The 24,598-nt window shown below is 40.3% G+C and overlaps 1 protein-coding gene across 5 annotated transcripts in view; it reads left to right on the forward strand.

Moving 5' to 3' along the window:
* spegb (striated muscle enriched protein kinase b) overlaps nucleotides 1–24,598 on the forward strand; it is a 39,547-nt gene that overhangs the window by 10,852 nt on the left and 4,097 nt on the right. For 2 of the 5 annotated variants that reach the window (XM_019353356.2, XM_025903907.1), the window contains exons 2-40: nucleotides 701–787; nucleotides 1,273–1,339; nucleotides 1,517–3,060; nucleotides 3,219–3,362; nucleotides 3,464–3,646; nucleotides 4,792–4,958; nucleotides 5,211–5,299; nucleotides 6,083–6,258; nucleotides 6,514–6,774; nucleotides 6,881–7,039; nucleotides 7,633–7,822; nucleotides 7,930–8,159; nucleotides 8,714–8,833; nucleotides 9,063–9,167; nucleotides 10,566–10,772; nucleotides 10,886–11,009; nucleotides 11,369–11,541; nucleotides 12,165–12,277; nucleotides 12,458–12,626; nucleotides 12,716–12,812; nucleotides 12,920–13,120; nucleotides 13,332–13,389; nucleotides 13,491–13,568; nucleotides 13,700–13,872; nucleotides 14,609–14,635; nucleotides 14,764–14,916; nucleotides 15,297–15,339; nucleotides 15,430–15,498; nucleotides 15,583–18,310; nucleotides 18,427–18,579; nucleotides 19,640–19,756; nucleotides 20,167–20,334; nucleotides 20,427–20,549; nucleotides 21,035–21,199; nucleotides 21,485–22,244; nucleotides 22,457–22,696; nucleotides 22,795–23,018; nucleotides 24,122–24,197; nucleotides 24,391–24,540. In XM_019353356.2, the coding sequence (XP_019208901.1) occupies nucleotides 701–787; nucleotides 1,273–1,339; nucleotides 1,517–3,060; nucleotides 3,219–3,362; nucleotides 3,464–3,646; nucleotides 4,792–4,958; nucleotides 5,211–5,299; nucleotides 6,083–6,258; nucleotides 6,514–6,774; nucleotides 6,881–7,039; nucleotides 7,633–7,822; nucleotides 7,930–8,159; nucleotides 8,714–8,833; nucleotides 9,063–9,167; nucleotides 10,566–10,772; nucleotides 10,886–11,009; nucleotides 11,369–11,541; nucleotides 12,165–12,277; nucleotides 12,458–12,626; nucleotides 12,716–12,812; nucleotides 12,920–13,120; nucleotides 13,332–13,389; nucleotides 13,491–13,568; nucleotides 13,700–13,872; nucleotides 14,609–14,635; nucleotides 14,764–14,916; nucleotides 15,297–15,339; nucleotides 15,430–15,498; nucleotides 15,583–18,310; nucleotides 18,427–18,579; nucleotides 19,640–19,756; nucleotides 20,167–20,334; nucleotides 20,427–20,549; nucleotides 21,035–21,199; nucleotides 21,485–22,244; nucleotides 22,457–22,696; nucleotides 22,795–23,018; nucleotides 24,122–24,197; nucleotides 24,391–24,540 (10,111 nt within the window). The remainder of the gene's footprint in view (nucleotides 1–700; nucleotides 788–1,272; nucleotides 1,340–1,516; nucleotides 3,061–3,218; nucleotides 3,363–3,463; nucleotides 3,647–4,791; nucleotides 4,959–5,210; nucleotides 5,300–6,082; nucleotides 6,259–6,513; nucleotides 6,775–6,880; nucleotides 7,040–7,632; nucleotides 7,823–7,929; nucleotides 8,160–8,713; nucleotides 8,834–9,062; nucleotides 9,168–10,565; nucleotides 10,773–10,885; nucleotides 11,010–11,368; nucleotides 11,542–12,164; nucleotides 12,278–12,457; nucleotides 12,627–12,715; nucleotides 12,813–12,919; nucleotides 13,121–13,331; nucleotides 13,390–13,490; nucleotides 13,569–13,699; nucleotides 13,873–14,608; nucleotides 14,636–14,763; nucleotides 14,917–15,296; nucleotides 15,340–15,429; nucleotides 15,499–15,582; nucleotides 18,311–18,426; nucleotides 18,580–19,639; nucleotides 19,757–20,166; nucleotides 20,335–20,426; nucleotides 20,550–21,034; nucleotides 21,200–21,484; nucleotides 22,245–22,456; nucleotides 22,697–22,794; nucleotides 23,019–24,121; nucleotides 24,198–24,390; nucleotides 24,541–24,598) is intronic. The other 3 variants (XM_019353358.2, XM_025903908.1, XM_019353357.2) reach the window with 2 other exon arrangements.

The following is a 24,598-nucleotide window of genomic DNA, read 5'->3' on the forward strand; positions in this document are numbered from 1 at the left end:
TTTTACGTTTAAAGAGGATACATTTCTACTGAAAATATGAACACACTTGTAGTTATTTTCTTCTTGTATTCCCTTCCTTGAAATAAGTTTGCTGATGTCGTTGAAGTAATTATGGGTGACAAGACTCAGCAACAATTCAGCTGTAACAAATTTAGTATATTCAGCTTAGCTGTGCTAATGAGACCCTGGGGGTGTCAACTCATCAAGTAGAACAACTACATATATTATGAAATTCAGTTAAGTGCCACCAAAAATTTCAGTGGCATTACATAATTTCCTTTGATATGAATAAAGTATTCTGATTCTGATTGTTAGCCCCCCACTTCACCCCTAAAAGGGTTATTCCAGGTCAGGAAAATCACTTCAGTTTCTTTCACCAAGCATCTCCATAAAATCAGCTGAACATGATAAGGTAATAGTGACGATATCCTGTCCTCTGTCTGCTACATCTTTTGTTGCTACTGCAGAAAGACAGTTTTCCATTGTTGCCAAACAAAATCACAGACGGTGCCATGCTTCATTTAGTAAATAGTTTTAGATTGTCCTTGACTTTTATTTTCTGCTTTTTTACAAGTACGCTTTCAAATGTACTTTTATTTTCTCACCAAATAATGTTCTTCACAAACTGGTCTAGTTGAAATGTTATTACATCACAAGTAATTTTCCATTTTTTCCATTTATTCTGTTTCATTTATTTCAGATTCTGAAACAACAGAAGATGAAGGTGGAGACCAATATGAGACCAAAGAAGATAGCGGGGGCGTTGAGGACCAGGCTGTGCCTGCAGGTATAAACTGTTTCTGATTTCAATCATTAATTTGCATCAGCGCTTACAGGATGGTACTGAGACCTGCTATGAGGTTGTAAGATTGTAGCGCCAACAATAAGAAAGAAAATGGAACTGAAAGCAATCATACAAACCTAATGAGAAATAAACATACTCTAGCTTTCTTTCTGGTTACTTCTGACACAGAAACAAACATATATTATCTTTTTTTTTTTTTTTACTTTTGTGTTGGAGGTATTGGCCAGCATCTTTCTGTCCTTCACTCTTTTGCTCTCCTTGTATGTCTAATCAGGGAAATAGAACCTCAGTTCTCCACAGTGGTTACCGGCAGTGTTCCATACAGATAGTAGAGCCTGCAGTGATACAGCGAGTCATTTCATCCAGTGTTTACATAGAAATATTATTTAGTGGAGATTTGAACATGAATACCTGACCTAGAATTTTTACCATACAAATGTGTTAATGCATCTCTTCTTTCACACGAGACACAGTGATGGAAAAATGTGCTGAGGATGTCAGTAAAACACATGGAAATGAAGATCACTCTAACAGGCAAGTAAAAAACATACAGCATTGATGGTAACCCCAACAAATCCAATAAAAAGAACTTTAACTGTTAACTATACTACTGGGCTTGAATTCAGTGCTAAAACACAGTAATGAGTAAGGTTGTAAATTAGCAACAGCTTCCTGATTTCAACAGGTTTTTCCTCACATCCTCTATTTCAGGAGCCAGTCTGAGGATTTTTCAAGAGAATCTCCCACACAAGTTCTCCCACCCCCATCTCCAAGACTGGTCAAACGCACCTCCACCTCTCCAATGCCAAGTCGCTCTGGTTCAACTACTCCTCTTAGCTTGCGGAAGAAAATCATTGTGCCAACTGAGTACCAAGACACAGTGCCTGGGGAGTTTGAAGAAAAGGTTAAGCAGCCAAAATCTGTGTCCCAAAGTAACACCCAAGATTCCCGACCACAGACTCCACTGAGTGAATATTCCAAGAAAGAATTTACTCTTAGACCCTCCCCAAAGCTTACAAGGGCTAGTTCAAAGGTTTTTGAGAAGGTCCGTGACTTAGAGGAGCGGAGACGGAGTCTTGATATTCCAGAAGGTTCCATTTCGGGAAGATCCTGGGCAGGATTCAATCGGGCCGGATCTGTAGATTCAGATGATGGAGGAAGCCGGTTGGGTATCTCTAGAGAAAGTTCAAGGGAAGATCTTAGAGAAGCTCTAAAAGAAGATGCTGCTGAACGAAGGTCTATGTTTAAACAGAGAGCTGCTTCGCTGGAAGAGAAACCTCGCTACTCTCAAAAAGTTCAGGACATTGAAAACAAGTTCACTGAGGAGCTCCAACGCATTAAAAAGCTTGTTGGTAAACCTCATCTGAAGAAATCCTTTTCAACTGAACAGCTAACCCTGAAGGTCAAGCAGCGCCAGCCTTTTAGGAAAATTGAACCTATTCCTCCTCAGGTCCTGCAAAAACTCCAAGAAAGGGAACGAGTCCAGTGGGCAAAAGAACAGAGAGAAAGGGAACTAAGTAAGCAACCAATGCAGCAACAGCAGCAAACACAGCAAGAGCAGAAATCTCAACCTCAAAAGACAGCAAACACTGGTTTAACAGCTGTACCAGTTAGTAGAGTTGGAGAAGTTGCAGGCACCCCAGAGTCAATGCAGTTATCTGACTTACCAGGACAACGATCGGTGAGAGAATTCAATAGAGTCAGTCCAGTTACAGAAATTATTCAGCGATCATCATCACCAGCAATATATAATCAACACAGGGAAGATTCACCAAGCAGAAATGTTACAGAGATGACACTGCGCAAAGTTGAACGAAGGCCACCGAGTCCTCTTGTACAAAGGGTATCTCGAATGCAAGAATCCCCACACATCCAAGAGTCTCCTGTACAAACATCGCCAAAGGATGAGACTTCGGGGAGAAAGACACCAATAGAAGTCGCAGTAAGAAAAATTGAAAACAGACCCGAGAGTCCTCTGGTACAAAAAAAGCCCATCATTGTGCAAGATCTTGCTCCTTTAAAACCCCCAAGAATATCACCAAGCTCTCCAACAGAGGAGAAAATGGAAGTGGAACTTTCTAAACCAATCTCTAAGATTAAGGTACCTACAATTATTGTTGAAGATGAAAAAATGGAAGAGGATGTTCCTGTAAGCACAAGTGAGCCTAAACAGAAGCGTCCTGGTGCCAAAGAGGGACACCAGCAAAAGTCCAGAGGAAAGAACCGTCGTACACGACCATTGTCTCCAGAGTTAGGTTAGATTTGTTCTCTTTCTCTTGCAAGCTTTTTTTGTGGTAATGTTTGCTTTTCATTTTTAATAAAGTGACTTTCTCTGTCGTCTAGTGTCTTTTTTTTGTAATTTGAGCAAAGGAACAAAAATCATTTTAGGTTTGTCTTTTGTTAAAATGTGCAGATTCTTCAGATGATTCATATGTGTCTGCCGGAGAAGACCCCATGGAGGCTCCTGTGTTTGAGTTTCCCCTCCAGGATACTGTAGCATCTGCTGGTGAAGATGTACTGCTAAGAACTATAATTGCTGGAACCCCTAGTCCTGAAGGTAACTTGTTGTAGTTTTTGTTTCAACAGCAAAACCTTTAAAGGTAACTTTGAATCACTTGATGGAGAAGTGGATTTATTTTGTTTTCTTCTCTGTTTAAGTTACCTGGACTAAAGACAACACTGAGATCACTGGAATTGCAAATTATGCAGTCAAAGTGGAGGGTGAACGACATAGTCTTCTCATCAAATCAGCTAAAATAAGTGACGGGGGAAGATACTGTGTAACTGCTGTTAATCAGATGGGAAGAGCTTCAAGCAGTGCCTCTCTTATAGTTAAAGCAGGTAAGTTGAGTCCAAAACCATCGCACAGGCCTGTCTGACTGAGGCTTTAGCAGCTGATTTCACAGTGACTGCCACTATCCTCCAGCAACCAGTCACATGCTGGTCAGGGAATACACATTTTTCACTGGCAACGTGTGGTTATCATCGGGACACCAACCAGTCTCTAGACTAGTGTGACTGGGGCCCTAAATATTATGTAAAGGCAGTGTATTCATTACTTGGAGAGTAAAAAGGACAACAATGCAAGGTCTTGTGATAAGGAACATCCATATCTATACATACATCCATAATCTCTTACCCAACAAGGCATGCAGCCTTTCTAGGTGGACAATGGGCAAGTAGCGGGGTACACTCTGGACAGGTTGCCAGCGCATCACAGTGCTAAGACAGACACAACTATTCATTCTTTCATCCACATTTAAAGCCTATTCAGAATCACCTAATTAAACTAACATGCGTTTCTTTGAACTGCAACAGGAAGCCAGAATATCTGGAGAAAACCACCACAGCTATTGGATGATTATACAAACTCCACACAGAAAGGCCACGTCAGTTATTATATTAAACTTTTATTGTAGTCTCTCAGAAATTGAACAGGACACTTATCACTCCCCCTACATTAATATAATATGCAGCCTAATCAAAAAATGGCAAATGTGCTAAGCAGTAATTTCCAGTTTACAGTATTCATTTTCAGAGGCCATTTTTGTCTTCTTAAAAATCATCTCGTAGTCGCTTCCCACGTTGGTATTGTGTTTCTCTCCTGGCTCCCTTGTCATTATCTCTCTCAGCAAAATGTGTGCGCCATATATTCCAGCTGAATAACCTCACTTATAGTTACCATGGAAACTCAGAGGCAAAACTGAACCTATAAATTGCCCAATGAGGCTCAGTGGCTCCACTCACTGTGAATCCACCATTGTTTAGATTTCACATTTGGCATCTTAGATTCTAAATGTGTTTTAAACAGGAGGATGTTTTATTCCACATGTGAACTCTTTTAAATCCCCATGTACTCATTCAGTTTTGCTCCCAGTAAAAAAAAAAAATCAAAGGCAAAATAAAATGTATAAATGGGACTTGATTGTTAAAAAAGGTATCAAGATACAACAATGAGTATAATAATACCATTTTTGGTTTTGCAGATTCTGTGCAGGAACCAAAGGGAAACTTGGGTGTTCCTATGGATATCAGCAGCCCTATTACATCTGATGAAGAGTATCTCAGCCCCCTGGAAGAAGTCATGGACTTTGGAGGGCCAGAGCCAAGGCGGACTATTGACACACGTTTTAGGAATCCCCCTGCATTCTTGGTGAGACTGTGTAGGGTTTATTGGATAAATTTACTTAATGAACTTTGCCCTTTAGTGTGACCATAGTATGTTAATTGAACAGTGGCAACAATACTGCATGGAAATATGTTCCATACTAAGCATTCTTTCAATATTAATTTTCCCTTAATAAATGTATTATCTGCTGTGTGGTCACTCCATCAACACATCTCTCATAAAACTTACAGGTGAAATGCATCCATAAGCGTCTAACTTGCATTAAATTTTAAACAGGTAACAATGAATGATCAAGCTGTCATTGAGGGACAGGAAGTCACCATGTCTGTCCGAATAAGTGGACAACCCAAACCTATGCTGTATTGGTAGGTCCCCCCCTCACTTCATCAGTCTACTTAAACTCATTGCTTCCATAAGATATGGACAGAACAAACCATGAGGAAACATGAATGCATAGTTTGTTTTTGAGCATGGTCCTTCAATTCATTAAAGGAGGTGGAAACTTAAAGTTTTTAAAGTCAAAACTTTTAAATTGATTTTTTATTGCATGTATTGCTTTTGCAAACCCTTAATCAGTGAAGTGATCTTAAGATGTAGAGACGAGATCATTTCCTTTTCCTGTTGCACCTTTAACTTGGTGATACTTTTCTTCATAAGAGTAGTCACTGTAGTTGGTTTTAAGTTAGTCTCATACAGCTGCAAATGCAAAGGTTATATCAAAGTAAAGCACAAAAAAGGAAATAAATGTACAAATAAATTTTAGAGCTAAAATGTGGTATCCAAATATATGATTTAATTGAAAATAGCACTCTCTGTAAATGTGTTTTAATAGAAAAGCATACATACTGCTTTTGGTCTTTTTGTGGGGTTCTTTTAATGCTAAATTTAACATTAAGGCTAATAATGCCAGTCTTATTTTTCAATGTAGTTGACAATAAATGGCTGAGTCATTCATGCAGGTTTTGTCATAAGAGTTAGTCATGATTCTAAAGAGACAATAGCAGAAAAGACAATGTATTCCACCCCCTAATGTGGTGGGACAAAGCGTGTGCTTGACCATCCTTTATTGAAAAAATGAAATACAGTGTATGAGTAATTTACCTCTTGTTGAAAAATATAGAAACAATTGGTCCCTTGTGCTCTTGTAGGCTGAGGGACAGAGTGACGGTAAAAACAGGCCCACATCACATTGTACGTGAGACGAAGGATGGCGCCTTTGAAATGACAATCAAGTCGGCAGTGAAGTCGGACTCTGGAATTTACACTTGTAGGATTATTAATGAGTATGGGACGAAGCAGTGTGAAGCAAAACTGGAGGTGAAAGGTATGCATTTTTCTGCTTGCTGTTTCTTTTAAGAATGCATAAATCGACATTTCGCGCTTGTTCGGTGATTAATTATGTCTGTGTCAGTTTTGGGGAAATAATTTTGTTCTACATTGTAATGAAATGCCTCCAATTCCTTTACCATAGTTCCACATGAATGAAAACATACACAGAAGGCTGGAACTACTTCACAACACTACCGTTCTTGTATCACTTAACAGCACTCTTCAGAAAATGTACTTTATTTATATCCAGCACCACCAGTGGAGCCAGGTCTCGCAGTTATCCGGGCAGTCAGGGACATCACAGCCAAGGCTGGAGAGACTGTTTTGTTTGAGTGTCACGTCATTGGACCAAAGGACACAGATGTGGACTGGCTTGCAGATGGGAAACTGATCCAGCCGGCATTGCTCAACTGTAAAATGCACTTTGATGGAAGAAAGTGCCGCCTGCTGCTTAACTCTGTACATGAAGATGACAGCGGAACATACATGTGCAAACTCAGCACAGCTAAAGGTAAGTGTCAAGAATATATCCCACATGTATGATGCAAAACTTGAAGAAGTATATTTATCACTTCCAACTTTTTTTCTACTTAAGAGATATTTTTTTTATTTTTTAGAGGAAGTGACCTCATGTGGCAAACTCAAAGTCATCCCCTCCCTTGAACCTCTCTTTACTCGCAATTTGGATGTTTTGGAAGTAATTGAGGGCCGCAACGCTCGATTTGACTGCAAAGTCAGTGGGATGCCGCCTCCTAAAGTCACCTGGAGCCACTTTGGTAGGAACATACTTATACTCCTCTAGGTTGATGACGCTGTCACTTATACACACACTCCTTCTGTGGGCAGTGCAATAACCCCTGACTTCATTTCACCCTAACTGCCGATGGCCCCGCCCCTCCCTTAGCCTGGTTCTGCCGGAGGTTTCTTCCTGTTAAAAGGGAGTTTTTCCTTCCCACTGTCACCAAAGTGCTTGCTCACAGGGGTCATGTGATTGTTGGAGTGTTCTCTTTTTTCTTTGTATCACTGAATTTCACTGCCAACTGACGATTTTAGCCTTTTTTTAATCTGATGGTAAATCAGATATAAAATTGACTGTCAAGCTTTAATTAAATTGTCGCTTAATAGGAAGCAAAAAGTGAAACTTGGCTTTTATTTTGGAACATATAATTAATTATAAACACAAAGTCTCTTACTGACTATTGCATTCTTTATCATTTGGTGTTTTTGATTATCTCTGACCAGTCACTTATCTTTAAAGTTTTACTGGGTAAACTTCTAGCTTACATCTATTCCTTCTTTTTCCCGTATTTACAAGCTATGCTCCTCCAATATAAATTCCATATAAATATGTTTTCGTTTTTCCCTTTAGATCATCTACTTACAGAAAGTGAGGACATTCGTATTCTTCAGGAGGGTGGCCGCCATTCTCTCGTTATTTCTCACGTGACCAGCGATGATGAGGGTTTCTACACTGTCAGAGCCCGTAACAGTCACGGCGAAGCAGAGAGCTCTGCTGAACTGTACATACAGGAACCGCGTCCAGCCATCTCCTCACAGATGTAAGAGTGTTAGATTTTCTCTGTATCATGTGTGCTTTTTGAAATTCTGCTTGAGCTTCCAGTGATGTTTATTGTTACCTATCTAATTCTTCTTCTCATCACTTCAGGGCTAAATTGGAGAAAATGCCCTCCATACCTGAAGAGCCAGAGGTCCCAGAGAATGAGGTGGAGCGTTTCACCATGCCTGACTTCATCAAACCTCTTTATGACCTGGATGTGATTGAGGGAAAGGAGGCTGTGCTCAAATGCAAAGTGGCTGGTTTGCCATATCCAACTATCGCCTGGTTCCACAATGGAAAGAGGATTGAAAGCACAGAGGACAGAAAGATGACACAGTGTAAGTTTTGCAGAATGGATTTATATTCATCTGATGTTTATTTCCATCCTTTGTAATTTATTTCAAATTCATTTATGTATGATTTTCTTTTCTGCAAACTCAAACAAAATGCATATTTTAATTTTTTTATTACCTCATTTAAAAAATAACTGCTTGTATTAAGCAGGTATAATAACCAGACAGTTTTTGTTTATTACTGGTCGAGCGGTAATAATCTGAACCAAAGCGTTTTTATTATTCCCTTTTTGGCCTGTTTGCTTCTTCATCAGCAGGATCGTCGCTACTCCTGTGCTTCAGCAGCAAACCAATTCAACTACTTTAATCTACAAATAGCAATTTTCAAAAACAAGGGCGCTGTCCTCTTTCTGTTTGTGTGGAGCAAAAGCACACAGAATTTCATTGTGAGATCAGGGTTTAATTAAACTCAGAGAGTGTCGTTATTCTATAGCTGCTGCACTGAGCACTTACACACTTGAATGAATGCCCACTGCCTCAGTCTTCTTTGTCTGTGTCGTGTAAAACCGAGTAAGCCAAGCTGCTTTCTCCTGTTGCAGTTCGTGATGTTCACAGCCTGGTCATCCGCTCTGTGTGCCATGCCCATGGTGGTGTCTACAAGAGTGTCATCTCTAACAAAGTTGGGAAGGCCACCTGCTATGCTCATCTCTACGTTACAGGTAATTTTTTGTCTTCTTCCTTAAGTGCTTCAAGGAAACCTTTCGTTCTGATTTGATGCTATATGAATAAAATTGAACTGAATTGAACACTCGTGAGAAAGAAACATGTTCTGATTACTCAGCCGTACTCAGTTACACCTTATAGATTGATGCTGTTATTCACCCTGCCTCATGCCGCACCACACCAGAGAAAAATACAGCTGCCTAAATCCACTGTTGTCATTTTCAGACATCCTCCCTGACCCACCCGATGGGACTCCAGTCATAGAATCCATTACTGGCAAAACCATCACCTTGAGCTGGAAGAAACCAAGGAGGCTGGACCCTTCCATTGGTAAGCAAAAGCATTGTCACATATGCTATATTGAAGAGACAAAACAATATATCCCTAATTCTTAAGGTATTTATTGTTTTACACATTTAATGCAGAACATTTTCTTAGGTCCCTTTCAGGCATGTATTTTAATATCTTTGTGTCTATCTCATCTTTCCATAAAGGTCTGACAGATTGTAATCTATCGTTTTCAACACGGAACAGATCTGAGCTGAGAGCCATTTGATCATAGACTGAATGTAAAAGACGGACCATGCTTCTAGGTCTAAAAAGTGAAGCCAGTGCATTCTTTCTAATGTCCAGCAGAGGGCAACAGTTCTGGTTCCAAAAAAACACCGGGTTGTCTAAAACAGCAGCCCCCAACCCCCGGGCCACGGACCGGTTCCGGTCCATGAGTCATTTGATACCAGGCCGCGAGAGTTGAGGGTCGGGTGTGAAATTTATGGTTTTCGGGGTTTTTATCGGTTTTTAGCGTTTTTATCATTAACTCGGTTTCCCTCGGTCTTTTCCCTTGTGTTATGAATAAATCTTTTTTTTTTTTTTTTTTTGGTGCCGGTACTGGACTTATTTTGTTGTATTTATCTGCGACACCTTAAAGGCTGGTCCATGAAAATATTGTCGGACATAAATTTTCTGTGGAGCAAAAAAGGTTGGGGGCTGCTGGTCTAAAAGACTATGAGCAAATTATCCCATTTCTCAGTTTCTCTGTTTTATGACCTCAGTATAAGATTTACGTGATGTGTTTATGGTCTCATTTGCTAGTTTTCAGTCTTAATAATAATAATAATAATAATAATAATGATAATGATAATAATACATTTTATTTAAAAGTGCCTTTCAGAACACTCAAGGACACTGTACACAGCAGAACAAAGCAGGCATAAAAACAGGCAGTTTACAAAATCATAAAACATAAAAATAGATTTAAAATAGGAGAATGGAAAAGGTTATGTGGGATAAGCTATTAAGCTAAGCTATTTTTTACTTAATGATTTTACTGATTTATTTTATTATTTAAGTTTATGTTTTCACAATATTCATTTTGTAAATTGTAGTCCCAAATGTGTCAAAATGAAAGAAAAAAAATGTTTGACAAATGACCAGGCTGTGAGTGTGATGTGTTCTTTCATTTCTGGGTAAGACTTACTCATCTCTGGTTTTACAGCAGAAATGTTCAGCTTGAGTTTCATGTGCAGAAAATTCAGTGCTGGGACACTGAAGCAAGCAGCAGATTTCATTATGAAAAAACATCAACAATAAATGCTAAAAATAACATACTGACATACTGCAAGGTGCTCCAGTTTTTACATGTTGTACTTTACTTCATATACTGTGAGATATAAAAAGGAATCACTGACCCAGAGCAGTTTGAATCAAAAGCCTTTTTTTTCCTTCCAGATCCCAGCTCTTTGATGTACGCCATCCAACAGCAAGCCTTAGGCTCCATTCAGTGGATCATCATAGCTTCAGGCCTGAAGGAGACAACTTACACCATCACAACACTCTCCAAAGGTGTGCGCTATGCTTTCAGGGTACTCACCATCACCTCCAAGGCTTTCAGCAAGCCCTCGCCAGCTACTGACCCAGTGCAGCTCCTGGACAGAGGTAGGTTTGACTTTGTAGATCATCCATCCGTCCATCCATCCATCCATCCATCCATCCAGCCATCCATCCAGTACAAATTTGTGAAATATTACCTCTGTGGTTTATGTCTTTAGGTCCTTATCTGCAGGAGGCTCCAGTGATTATCGATAAGCCAGAAACTGTATATGTGATGGAAAACCAGTCGGTCACTATCTCGATGACTCTCAATCATGTTAATGCTTCAGTCATCTGGAAAAGGTTAGTTTCTGTCAATACACTTCATTTTGTTGTTTTTAGAAAAAGATGAACTCAAGGAAATGAATGAGTTTTATTTTAATTTCACTAAAGAAAAAAAAATTCAAACATATTCCTCTCACATGAGAAAATCTAGTGCCGTTTGTCCCCTTTCTGACTTAGTACATTACAGGATATATGTACTGTTACTGGGAAGCATAAATACAGTATGACAGTGTGCACAGAGGCAGCTGCTTTATTCCCAGTGATTATCCAGGATTCCAGAGCAGTTAAAAAAGTCTATTATTATGTCCTGACTCAGTGACACTGCCGCCCTCCTTCCTATAAGTATCTGACTTGATTGAAAATGCTTTTGTTCCCAGGAGAGGAGTGGTCCTGGCCAACAAGCCAGGCCTGTATGAGATGACAATGCCAGATGACGACCAGCACACGCTGAAGCTGCTGAAAGTGAAGAGCGCTGACGTCGGAGAGATGGAGTTTGTGACCTCCAATAAGTATGGCAGTGACAGCTGCAAATTCATTGTGGAGATGGCAGGTATAGATTTCAGGTAGACTGTGTGCATATAAATTATGAACATAGTCTCTGGGTTTAAAAGCAAAGCTTTTGTGGAAATGCAGTCTCTCTAATGGCCAGCAGGGGGCGACTGTTTCAAAAAGACGTCTGATTGTGACTATGACTCCCTTAAAAGTTTATGTTTTTAATAACTAGTTTCAAGTATCATTTATACCACATGATGCTAATTTTATTCATGGTCTCAGTAAAATAAATGGAAAAACAGTGTATTATTATGACATGGTTACTCTGTGTTTGACAAGAAGTCACTGGAAAAATGACTCTGGGCTCTGACCACTCTGGTTTTCCATGACCTCAATAAACCCTTTCCTTATGAATTTATTCACTGGTGTTAATGCATCAGGTCTACAACATGATAATGATCTGCACTAGTGTCAAAAAGGAGGATGAAGTGTACTTTAGGGTGGATCTCCTGTGATTCCAGATCTCTACCGTATCAGCATGCGTAGTCTCTCAGTTTCTCAGTCAGATCATCTGTGACATCTGCTTTCAGAATTCCAGTGATGGACATATTTGGAGACTAAGTACAAAATAACTGCAAATAATTGCCTCAAAATTGATTTAACTTTATACTGTCATTACAGCTCCACCAACATTTGAGACCATTATGGAAGATTTGGATGTTTGTGCTGGGGATACCCCTCGCTTTGCTGTGGTCGTGGAGGGCAAACCCATCCCTGACATCTTGTGGTTCAAGGTTTCCATCCATTATAGTGTTTAATGCAATGGCCCTGCATGACTAATTATTCTTTACTGGTTTCTCTGTGCTGTTAACTAAAGTAGTGAAATGGGAAATAACCATAAGAGTTTTTAAGGAGTTTTTAGCAAATGCAAGACGACCCGCTGTAAAACTTATTTAAAACATATTTGCTTTCAGAATGATATCCTGCTGTCAGAGAGCAGTCATTACACGTTTGTGTACGATGATAATGAATGCTCCCTGGTGGTCCTAAATGCTTGTCCAGAAGACTCCGGGGTTTACACCTGCACTGCAAGGAACTTAGCCGGATCTGTATCCTGTAAAGCTGAACTCACCATTCATGAAGGTAAGAGGCCAGTCTGTCTGTCTGAGCTATCAAAGGCTCATGAATGAACAAATTGATGGAACTCATTTAATCTTTTATCTTTTCTGTAGCTAAAAGTAAAGAAGATCCCATGGACGATGAGGAAACTATTCTAAGGAAAATGCGCCGACTGACTGATTACTATGACATCCACAAGGAAATTGGAAGGTAAATCGGTTTTAAGAAAAGATCCCACAGCTGAAGTGCACTGTTACTTGACAGTCTTTTTTTTTCACCTATTAAGAAATAATGAAACTGACAAACTGTTTCTCCAGAGGTGCATTTTCCTATGTGAAACGTGTGACTCAGAAGGCAGACAAGATGGAGTACGCTGCAAAGTTTATCTCCACGCGGGCCAAGAAGAAGACATCCGCTCTGAGAGAGATGAAGCTGCTTTCCAAGCTGGACCACGAGAGAGTGCTTTACTTTCATGATGCTTTTGAGAAGAAGAATGCTGTTGTCATAGTCACTGAAATGTATCCGTATTTTAAAGCAGTCATAAAACAAACCTTCTGATGCTGCGTACTCAGTTAGCCTTTAGAAGAGAGTCAAAAGTGAAGGCAGTATAATATACCAGGTTTATGTTAAAGACTCATTTTAATATTGAATGCGTTATAACATAATAAATCATTTGTTGCAAAGTGCATTTAATTTAACAAAAAGAAATGCCTTAACTGATCGTTAAAGATGCCATGAGGAGCTGCTTGACAGATTTACAAGAAAATCTACAGTAATGGAGTCTGATGTAAGGATCCCAATTTTTCACTAAATAAATACTTCATTTATCTGTATTTTCTTATTATCTGATCAAAAAAATCTTTTTTGTTTTTGTTTTTGGATCATCAGGTTCGTTCATGTATTAGACAACTTCTTGAAGGCTTGGACTACCTTCATCATTTGAACATCATACACCTGGACATCAAGGTAGATACATAAGAGTCCTCATTGTACTCTTTCATCGTCTTCTGTGTCAAAAGGTTTTTTTTAAATGATCATATCAGTTGCACTTTCATAGCAGACAATGGTTAGATATTATTTCCTAATTCTCTCATCAGCCTGAAAACATCCTCACTGCGGACCCCCATGGTGATCAAATCCGACTCTGTGATTTTGGCAATGCCGTGGAGATCACACCTGATGAAGCTCAATACTGCAAATATGGCACACCAGAATTTGTTGCACCAGAAATTGTCAATCAGAGCCCCGTGTCAAAAGCAACAGATATATGGTATGACTCAGTCACACTACACTAAAAATAGAAAACCACCTTCCATGTGACTAGTGAAAATCAGAGGTAGCCCGATGATTGCACTGATTTGTTATGTATTTATTTTTTGTTGAAACCCAGTTGCAATTAGTTGCAGTGACCCGCTGGTCGCCCAGAGGCTGAACGTGCAACACCCTCAGTCTCTGGTCAACCACTTATATCTGTCCTGGTGGGTAGCAACCTGTCTCCAAGCAATCACAGTCCGACTCATGCTAAATGATATCACTCTCAAACAGATGGCCAAAGGTTTGCAAATAGCAGCTATCTAGTTTTAAAAAAATAGACACATTGCCAACACATTTCAGTTGATCTGAGACTGCCTGTACTGATGAGTGCAACTTGTCTGTGACGCATCTTCTTGCAACAGCGGACTACGCTCAACAGGTTGCCAGCTGGTTTTATTCTAGTTTTATTTTCTATATAAAACCCCAACTCTGCTTTGCTTTTGAACCCTATATTTTGTTTAAAACAGTAAATTTAAAAAACAAAGTTGCCAATTCCCTATATCATTTTGTTGCCATCCTGCAACAACTAAATCACTATTTGTGAAGGAATTTTTAAATTTTTGCTTCACATTTATGAGATCCTGGGAGAACTCTGAATTTAATTTCCTACTGGGACTTTCTGTGTATGTCGATGGCAACAGTTTAGCAGTTTTGGATGATTCATCACAGTTGTTTTTTCTTTACTTTTCTAGGCCTGTTGGAGTAATAGCATATCTGTGGTAAGCATATTTTTTATTAGTTTTAATTTTCCATAATGCTAAAAACCTTTTTCAGTGTGTTGGTCAGGACTACATCTAAGTTTCTTATTAAGTTTGTTATTATTAAATGCTATTATTTCTCTTGTCAGTCTGACCGGTGTATCTCCATTTGCTGGCGAGAATGATCGCAGCTCTGTACTGAACATCAGAAACTATAACGTGGCTTTTGAGGAGAGCATGTTTGCCGATCTTTGCCGAGAAGCTAAAGGGTTCATCATAAAGCTGCTGGTGGCTGACAGACTGTGAGTAACACCGCTGTATCTCTTTTAGTCCAGGTTTCAATACTTGTAAACAGTTATGTGTCAACCACAGTAAAATCCTGACTTGCTGGATAACTGTGATTAGTTATTATGTATCATCGAATATCATACATCAAATATAATAATTTATGAAAACAATCACATCCAAGTCAACAACACTGAGTTGATAATCGGAAGTATAAAGATTTGTCATTACATATTAGTTTTGTTCACTATACTGAGCCTGAATTTAATATTTTTTAATATTTTTGTAAAAGTAAAAGATTTTTGTTTCAGTATTTCCAGAATTCTGTCTGATACTTATTTATTTATTTATGCAGATTTATTTATTTTCAGTTTTCATATTTGTTTTATCATTTTAGACGACCAGACACCCAGGAATGTCTCAGACACCCCTGGTTCAAGGTATGAATAAGTGATATCCATTTGGCAATTCTTAGTAAAGTCCCATTTCTCATTTATTTGTTTTAAATTTTATGTCCATTTATTGTACAGACCCTTAGTAAGGGGAAGGCCATAAGTACAGAGGCCTTAAAGAAATTTGTATCTCGCAGGAGGTGGCAGGTGAGCTGAGCTGTAGTTCTTAAATACTGCATGTTGAAAAGGTGACATTGTGGTACTTATTTTGTCACATTTTCCTTTTTTTAGCGTTCTCTGATCAGCTATAAATCAAAAATGGTCATGAGATCCATACCCGACTTGCTAAATGATTCCTCCAGCCATGTTTCCATCGCAATTCCCAGGCACCTTAAAGAGGGTTCGCCACCGCCATCATCTTCTTCTGATTCTGATGAGGACATTGATGAACTACCCTTTATTCCAATGCCACTTAACATGGACTTCTCTGGATCAAGGATGTCACTGAATGACATTCAGACCAATGAGCAGGAGGCAGGGAAGCAGAACGGAGCAAATAACTGGTCTGGGTCTTCTGTTCAAGGCCAGGAGACAATGGAGTGTGATCCTAAAGAAATAGATAAAGACGGACTTGAAGTAGGAGGCAAAGGCCGCCTGAGGAAAAGATCATCACAACCCAATGAAAAGGGTTCTTCAGATGAGGAAGAATCACCTGCTGAATTGCCCCAAAAATCAGAGCTATCTAGAAAACCACTGAGACGGGGTTCAAGCATGGAGTCAGACAAACCAGAAGGTGGACGACGAAGAGGAGAGCTAAGGCGTGGTGGCTCAGCTGATAGTGCATTGATGCTTCGGATTACACCAGAAGCACCTGGAGAAGGAAGTCAAGATGATGGCAGAAGAGTTCTGAAGAAAGCTGTCTCTATGGAACTACCAAAAAGGAGCACCAGCCCAGGAACTGCCAAGATGAGTCAAGAAGACTATGCTCTCAAACTGGAGCTGATGAGGCAACGACTGCTTCGTGGTGGCTCTGTGGACAACAAGATGAGTGGACTGAGAGGACCTCTGTTAGAAACATTAGGAATGGGAGATGAAAAACGTGCAGTGTCCTCAGATCGGTATTCTCGTACGGTCCGTTTGGGCCCACCTCCACTAACAAGAGCCGCATCCAGTGATTTCCCAAGGGATGAAGTTCCTAAACCAAAAGTTTTGCGCAAAAGCACTTCTTTCAGTCAGGGGGATTCAGAACCCATACCTTTACACCGCCGTTCAGGAGCTCCTCTGGAGATTCCCTTGGCACAGATAGAAGAGAGAAGGCTCAAGGAAGCTATATCTATGTCATCTCTAACAGAGCAAACCAAGCTAGACTCCCGCCCAGTTACTCCCAGGGAGCCTTCACCAAAACCGCCAACACCAGAGTCGGTTTTGCAGGAAAGTCCAACCAAAACTGAGAGTGAGGAATCGTTTATGGAAAAAGAGATAAAACCAGATGAGACTATAAGTGAAAAGATGGAAGGGCTGACCACAGATAGTAATTTTGATGAGAGATCAAGCACCAGTGGATTCTCAGAGAAGGACATGAGTATTTCAGAAGAACCAATGATGGAATCAGAGTCTGTAGGTCAGAGAGCTCCTACACCTCCTTCTATGGTCCAAAGCCCTATGTTAGAAGAGAAAATGGAAGAGGAAGAAGAGGTAGAAAAGAACCATGAAGAAAAGGAAGAGTTAACGAAAGAAGAAGAGGAAAGAGTTGATACTGTCACTGAATCAAACGCTAAGGAAAACGTAAAGGTTGCTATAGAACATGTAGAAGAGAAAGAAACTATTCCTGAGAAATCTTCTGAGGTGACAATAACCACAAGCTCATTTATGCTGAGACCAACACAAGAATATTCCATTTCCCCAGGAAAAGTTGTTTCAACGTATGTAACACCCTCGCTTCCTGCTCGAGTTGTTCTGCCAGATGGAAGGACTTCAGCATATGCCAGTATTATGCAGACTATGATGGTCCCCACACTTCAGCCACTCAGTGAGCCACCGCTAGGCCCTTCTACACCTGTTGTTACTCCAACGATTTCATCATCCCCAGTATCAACTGGTATATCTTCCCCTGCCAGCTCTGAAATACCTGGACCACCAAAGCCAGCCACCATTTCAACCACTGAGCACCCTGCTGTATATTCCAGAGTAGCATCACCAGAAATGATAACAAAAGAACCCAGTCCACCCAAGACTGTTACACATTCTTCAGCCCAAGAAGGGCTTTCAGCAGGAGCAGACCTACAGGATATCACTTCTGAAGAGGTCTTTGAGGCACGCTTTAAAAAGCGTGAATCTTCTCTCACCAGAAGTCTGAAGTTTCTGTCACGCTCAAAGCAAGATGATGGATTACAAGCTACTTCAGATTCTACAGAGAAAGGCGAAGAGATATACAGACCTGGGCCAACTGGTGCACCTTTAGAATTAAAACCAAGAAGACTTGAGGAGAAGTCAAAGTCAGTCCAGGATCTTCGTGAAGCTCAAAAGGACCAAGGCTTTATGAGAAGGCTCTCAATGCGCTTGAAGAGGACTCCATCAACAGAGCGCAAAGAGGAAATGATGAAGGAAGATGATTCTCTTGCCTCAAGACGTAGGCTTTCTTGGACACTTGGTCGAAGAGGATCTCAGGAAAAGAAAGAAGTCGAGATGTCAAGAATGGATGGGGGAGCTGACAGGTTGGTGGAAAATGATGAAAAAGAGATTAAGAAACCAAATGAATCACCAGTGTTGGCAATGCGCAGGAAAATTGAATCAACAGTTGCTGGGATCTCTACAAGAATCCGCAGCTACTCAGAGGAGAGAAGAGCATCAGAAGAAAAAGAACCCAAGAGGACACCCATTCTTTCCATGCTTCGTCGTTCAACATCAGAGAGCCGTGCAACGAAGGTTCCTCAGAACCAGCTAGCATCTCAGGCCACTAATGGCGCCTCAACCGAGTCTCTAGAGTCCATGTCCAGCCTAAAATCAGACACAGCAAAGGGTATGGCCAGTTACCTTTCCATTTTAAATCAATATTTAACCAGGGGACTATCTGTTGTACTTTTTTAAGATTAATGTTGTTTATGAAGCTTTTCTTTCTTATTCCTTTTCTTGTAGCAGGCTTGGAGGCTGAGCGCAGATCTCGCTGGGATCGATGGGGCCTGACTAGAGGGAGGCGAGATAAGACAGTATCACAGCCTGACATACCCACAGCAATCTCCAGAGATAATAGTTCCTTACGTTCACGCCAATACTCCAAACTGGCTTCTGGCAAGTTATATTTGAGTGTAAATAAAGTATTTGGGTAAGGCAATGATGACATTTACTATGGTAAATGGCCTGTATTTGTATAGCACTTTACCTAGTCCCTATGGACCCCAAAGCGCTTTACACTACATTCAGTCATCCACCCATTCACACACACATTCACACACTGGTGATGGCAAGCTACATTGTAGCCACAGCTGCCCTGGGGCGCACTGACAAAGGCAAGGCTGCCCGACACTGGCATCTGACCACCACCAGTAGGCAATGAGTGAAGTGTCTTGCCCAAGGACACAACGACCGAGACTGTCGGAGCCGGGGCTCGAATCAGCAACCTTCCGATTACAAGATGAACTGCCAACTCTTGAGCCACGATCGCCCCGATGTATGGGCCTTGAATCGCCTTTTTATTTCAATAGGAAGACCTCTTCCATATGTATCCATTAAATATGAAGCTACAGCCAGCATCAACTTCATTTTCATTATCAGACCAGAAATAAAACCAAACATCACCAGCATAGAGTGGATCTGTGACATTATTGTCACCGTGCAATTGCGGTACTTTATAATGTGACAGTTTCCACCTGCTTGGTCAAAATGCTTGTTATTAAGAAATATATTTTTCCTGACTAAAATATAGTTGCTTAGAAAAATGTGTATTTCAGTCAGGCAGGGAAGCCTCAGGCACAAAAAGCAGCAGCAAGACCCCATTACAGAAAAATGCAACCATCACTTGCAACAAATAAGTCAAAAACAGTATTAAAATAACAAGGTGGTAGTGGGTTGTAAAGCAGCTTGCAGAGGCTACAACAACCACAGACATGCTACAGTTATACAGTTAATAATTATCTTGAGACATGTTATATTTTAAAGTAACATTACGATGTAAATAGGGTTTTATACAGGTCATTTGCCAATGGCATGTACAGAAATGTATTTGCTGAGTCCTCAGATATGCTCAATTTCAGATTGTTAAAAAAATTACTTCATAATGATGATTGTTAGTTTTGTCTTTAATCATACAGTGTTTATGTGATTAATTATTGTAATTGTCTTCAACTGCCAGATTTCCCTCCAGTATTCCATATCAAACTGAGAGATCATGTGCTGCTGGAGGGAGATCCAGTGACACTCAGCTGTTTGCCAGCTGGAAGTCCCCACCCACACATTACCTGGATGAAAGGTGAGGATCTTTAATGTGAATAAATACTAGTGTCTTAGTGAGGGTATTACATGTGCATGTGATTAGAATCATTTTGTTTGCAGTTTGCAGTAATTTGCAAAATCGTTCTAACATTCATGAGTGCAGAGACATATTATGTTGCATATTGATGCAAATATGATGTAATTACAGATGCTACATACAGTGAACATAAATGTTGCTGTAGGTAAAACAGCTGAGATTATTCTTTGAATGAGTTGTTATACCGGTATCAATTTCTTTAGAGTGGTATCCTTAAACAGCAGAAATGGGCTCAAATTCACAACCAGACACGGGGCAAGTAAGAAAAGGGTAGGTAAGAAAAAGGAAACAAATATTCACCTTCACATCTTATAATGAAATTCCCTCCCTGTTCATGTGTTCTTTCTCAGATAAGAAGCCCATAGAGATTGATGCCAGGATGAATATGATTGCTTGCCCTGATGGCCGGCAGCTGCTGATGATCATGCAGACCACCAAAAAGGACGCAGGAGTCTATGAATGTGTGGCTACGAACCCGCTGGCCTCAGTATCAAGCTCTTGCACAATATCTCTTGCACGTAAGAAATGAGACATTGTTTGAGTCTTTGAAGAAGTACATTTACTTCATCCCAACAGTATTACTAGTAATACTAATATATTTGTTTTACAGGCCTGCCCAACCGTCCTGGGACCCCAGAGATTCCTCAGAAGTACAACAACACTGCACTGGTTCTGTGGAGGCCTTCAGACACAATGGCCCCCTGCACATACTCTCTGGAGAGGCGAGCAGAGGGTCTGTGTTTGCAATAATTCTGTAATCTAGATGAATACTGCTGTACATCCATTGTTAGATTTATTAGGCTTATCCTAAGTAACCCTTTCAAAACCTAAAACTGAGGTTTTGAAAGGGCTACTCTGACCAAACTTGGGTCTCAAACAAAGAAAAACACATTGCATATATATTTCATGGGACAAGAGATCTGGCATTGCAACTAGAATCCCAGACACTGCATATATCTATTTGGTTGCAATGTATTTAATTTTGGAAGGTGACTTTCATAGCTGATTAGGGTATATAGGCTTTAAGCTAAGGAAACTTGATCAAGTATCATAAGGAGACACACTAATGTGTTTTAGGTGTACTTGTGTTTAACTCTTGAGCATGTCTTTTTAAATTAAATTAAATAAAGACAAAAAACCTCGGTCACAGGGAGTATTTAACTTCATATTGCTACTTTAAGCAAGTGATCTGAATATTCCTTCCACATCTGTCTTCAGGTGAGACCAACTGGCTGATTGTGGCCACTGGGATAGCAGACTGTTATTACAATGTGACTGACTTACCAGCAGGGGGCTCCTTCAGATTCAGGGTGGCATGTGTCAACAAAGCTGGCCAGGGCCCCTACAGCAACCTCTCAAAGGTCTTGAGCATGGATCCCTCAGGTATTTACAGAAAACTTTAAATTGTTTTATATGCACTTGTCAATGAAATAATTAAAGAAATTTAAAGGCTGAAAGATTTACCTTTGTACCTTTTGTTGTTGTTGTGCTCAGCTCACTATAGAAGGTTATATTTTTATGTGTATAATTTTCTTTTTGATGGAATAATATATATGATAAATTATTCAACTCCACTTGAGGTAAAACAAACCTCTGTGTTGTATTTGTTGCATTAATGCATAAAATCAAGTCTTTGAGCAGCCTCCTGCCTTTTCTTGTTTTTCATAGAACCAGCTAAATCCAGTGCCACAGTAGTGGTGAAGACTGTTCCTGCAACTTCTCCTCCTCCCCCTGCTGTGATGATGTCATCCATGAAAGTGCCTCCCATGAAACTTGCTCCCAGTAAATCCACAACAGTGACGAATGCCCAACTTGCCCCTCCATCAACATCAGCTCCTGCTCCATCTTTGGTTAAATCTGCCTCTCCAGTAACCATCAGTCCTGCTGTTAGTACTGCCCCAGCGGAGCAGGCTCCTGCTAAGACCACAACAACTGCCCAAGCCACGCCAGCCAAAGCCAAGAGCTCTATTAGCATCAGTGTGAGCAAACCCCAGACAAAGCTGACACCGCCGCCTGTTGTTCCACCCAAACCTCAGAGTCCAGTACATACTGTCCCCCAGTTGACCAACAAACCTCCCTCCCCTGTACCACCACCTGCGCCTGTCATAGGGAAGCCTATTTCATCTGTACCAATGTATGTGCCAGCTGCTACTGCTCGTGCTACTCCACCTTCCCAAACTACTTCCACCCCAACAACTACCACCCCTTCAGTCACTCCCGCAACCATCTCCCCACCTGTGGTGGTGGTGCAGAGCTTGACACCCGTGTTGCAAGGAGGGGACACCCACACTACCCCATCTGGACGGATCACTCCATCAGGACGGATCACACCATCAGGACGTAGGACCCCACTGGGGAAGCCTGGAGAGGGATCTCTGCGTCAGGGAGTTCCACAGAAACCGTATACATTCATGGATGAGAAAGCAAGGTGATGAGTGTTGTAAAACAGAACGGTAATATACTTGCAAAACTAGCATTAAGATAAGGAACCAAGTAAGCAAACACAATTAAACAGGGACAAAAGTTTCAAATGTGAGCAAACATTTCATTTAAGGTCTGAATTAGTAGCTATTTATAATAGACATAGAGAATGTTCTGTGCTTTTCCATTGGAAGTTTATATCATTTCTTTCTCATGCAGAGGTCGGTTTGGTGTGATCCGTGAATGTCGGGAGAACGCCACAGGCAACCTTTTCATGGCTAAGATTGTTCCATATGAGGCTGACAGCAAGCAGGCAGTGCTGCAGGAATATGACATTCTCAAGTCGCTTCATCACGAAAGGATCATGGCTCTACACGAAGCCTATGTCACACCACGCTACCTGGTGCTTATCTCTGAGTACTGCAGTGGGAAGGAGCTGCTCTACAGCCTTATAGATAGGTATGATTTGATAGGACATTTTTAGCACCATCCATAAACGAGTGCCCTAAACTGTTCTACTTGGAGTGGTTAACAAGCTGTTTAATCATGTCTCTTAGATTCCGTTACTCGGAGGACGACGTGGTAACCTATGTCGTGCAGATCCTCCAAGGTTTGGACTACCTCCACGCTCGACGCATCCTCCACCTGGACATCAAGCCGGACAATATCATTGTCACCTATATGAATGTCATCAAGATCATTGACTTTGGCAGTGCCCAGACATACAACCCTCTCTTCCTGAAGCAATTCAGTCCTCCTGTTGGAACACTGGAGTACATGTGTAAGGGTTTTTGTTTTTTTAACAGTCCAATGGAAATGATACAATGATGACAATAATAACTATAGAAAATCTGATAATAATAAATTCCTTTATTAGAGTTCAACTTACAAGGCTCAAAACCATGAAACTGCCTTGAAGCAACTGCTGCTGTGATTTGGTACTATATAATTAAAATGTAATTGAAATCAAATAGAGCGGAGAACCACCAATCATGACAGTTTCTGTCTAATTGCTCAACACAGAAGAGCAGTCAAGAGTTTAAAAGATAGATATTTTAGTTATAAGTGGATGAAGACTAAAACAGAGGTGATAGGGAGCAAATATTGAATTTATTTTCACCTGAACATCTTCAGCATATTACAGAATGAATGCTGTTCTTTTTAATTTTAATGAGCATGTAAGCCAAAGTTTGCTAACTTCATACAGAGAAAATTTGGTATGTACCGATAGCAGGATGTACATAAATGGTTATAAATCAGTAATTTGACCCACTTTTTTTACTATAATGAACTTCAGTAAAGGTAGTGGCTATACAAGTGTGGCCTTTCCACCCATTCCACCCATGTTGTCTTTGGGCCAACAGATAATCAATTTGTCATGAGATAATTCATTTTCTCAGTGTTTAACGAGCTGCCCCTACAGCAGCATTAGTTAACTTACAGTTTTAGCCAACTAGCTTGCTTGAAAGCAGTGTGAAATATTTGAGTCCGTTGACAATGTCAAGTGAAACTGACCATACAAGTTGATTTATGTTGGAGCTACGAGAGGGTCCTTGGAATTGTTTTTCATCTATAAGAGAGCCTTTGATTATACTACTGAATATATATGTATTGAATAACTGATGGTTTTAAACCAACACAGTTAAAGAAGAACGACTGTACATTTAAATATGGACTTTCTTTGGATATATTATAGTTATCTTGGGCATTGTGGATAGAGAAACAACCTTTGTGTACATTATGTAATCTTAACTGTGGCCATTTATCAGGAAGGAAATTATAACACACACAAAAGAAAATCTAAGTCAAAGTGATAAATGAAAGCTCTTTGTACATCGTGTACACAGATAATAAAGGCTGTGAATTTGTCCTTTTTTCTTGCAGCTCCAGAGATGTTGAAAGGGGATGTTGTGGGCCCTCCAGCTGACATCTGGAGTGTAGGCGTGCTTACTTTCATCATGTGAGTATTGCTTTCACAGCTTCCACCCTCTGAGTCCTCTTTAAATAGAAATATATTTGTGTTCTTTATATAAGATCAGGCTTATGATTAAGAATGGTCTGCTACATTTGTATTTATAATTTCAAGCCTTTTTAGGTATTATTCTATTATATATTTCTTTTGATACTATGAAATCTTCCTCCTGATTTTTCAGGTTGAGCGGCAGGTCGGCTTTCATGGATAATGATCCTCAGGAGACTGAAGCCAGAATCCAGGCAGCAAAGTTTGACCTCTCTAAACTTTACCAGAATGTGTCCCAAAGTGCCTCTCTGTTTCTTAAAAAGATCCTCTGTAGCTACCCCTGGTAAGCTGAATAATGGATTCTTCTCATTTTTGCCGTACTTTGAAAGTATTGCCAATTT

The sequence above is a fragment of the Oreochromis niloticus genome, linkage group LG16 (assembly GCF_001858045.2).
Source record: "Oreochromis niloticus isolate F11D_XX linkage group LG16, O_niloticus_UMD_NMBU, whole genome shotgun sequence".
In the NCBI taxonomy this organism is placed as follows: Eukaryota; Metazoa; Chordata; class Actinopteri; order Cichliformes; family Cichlidae; genus Oreochromis; species Oreochromis niloticus.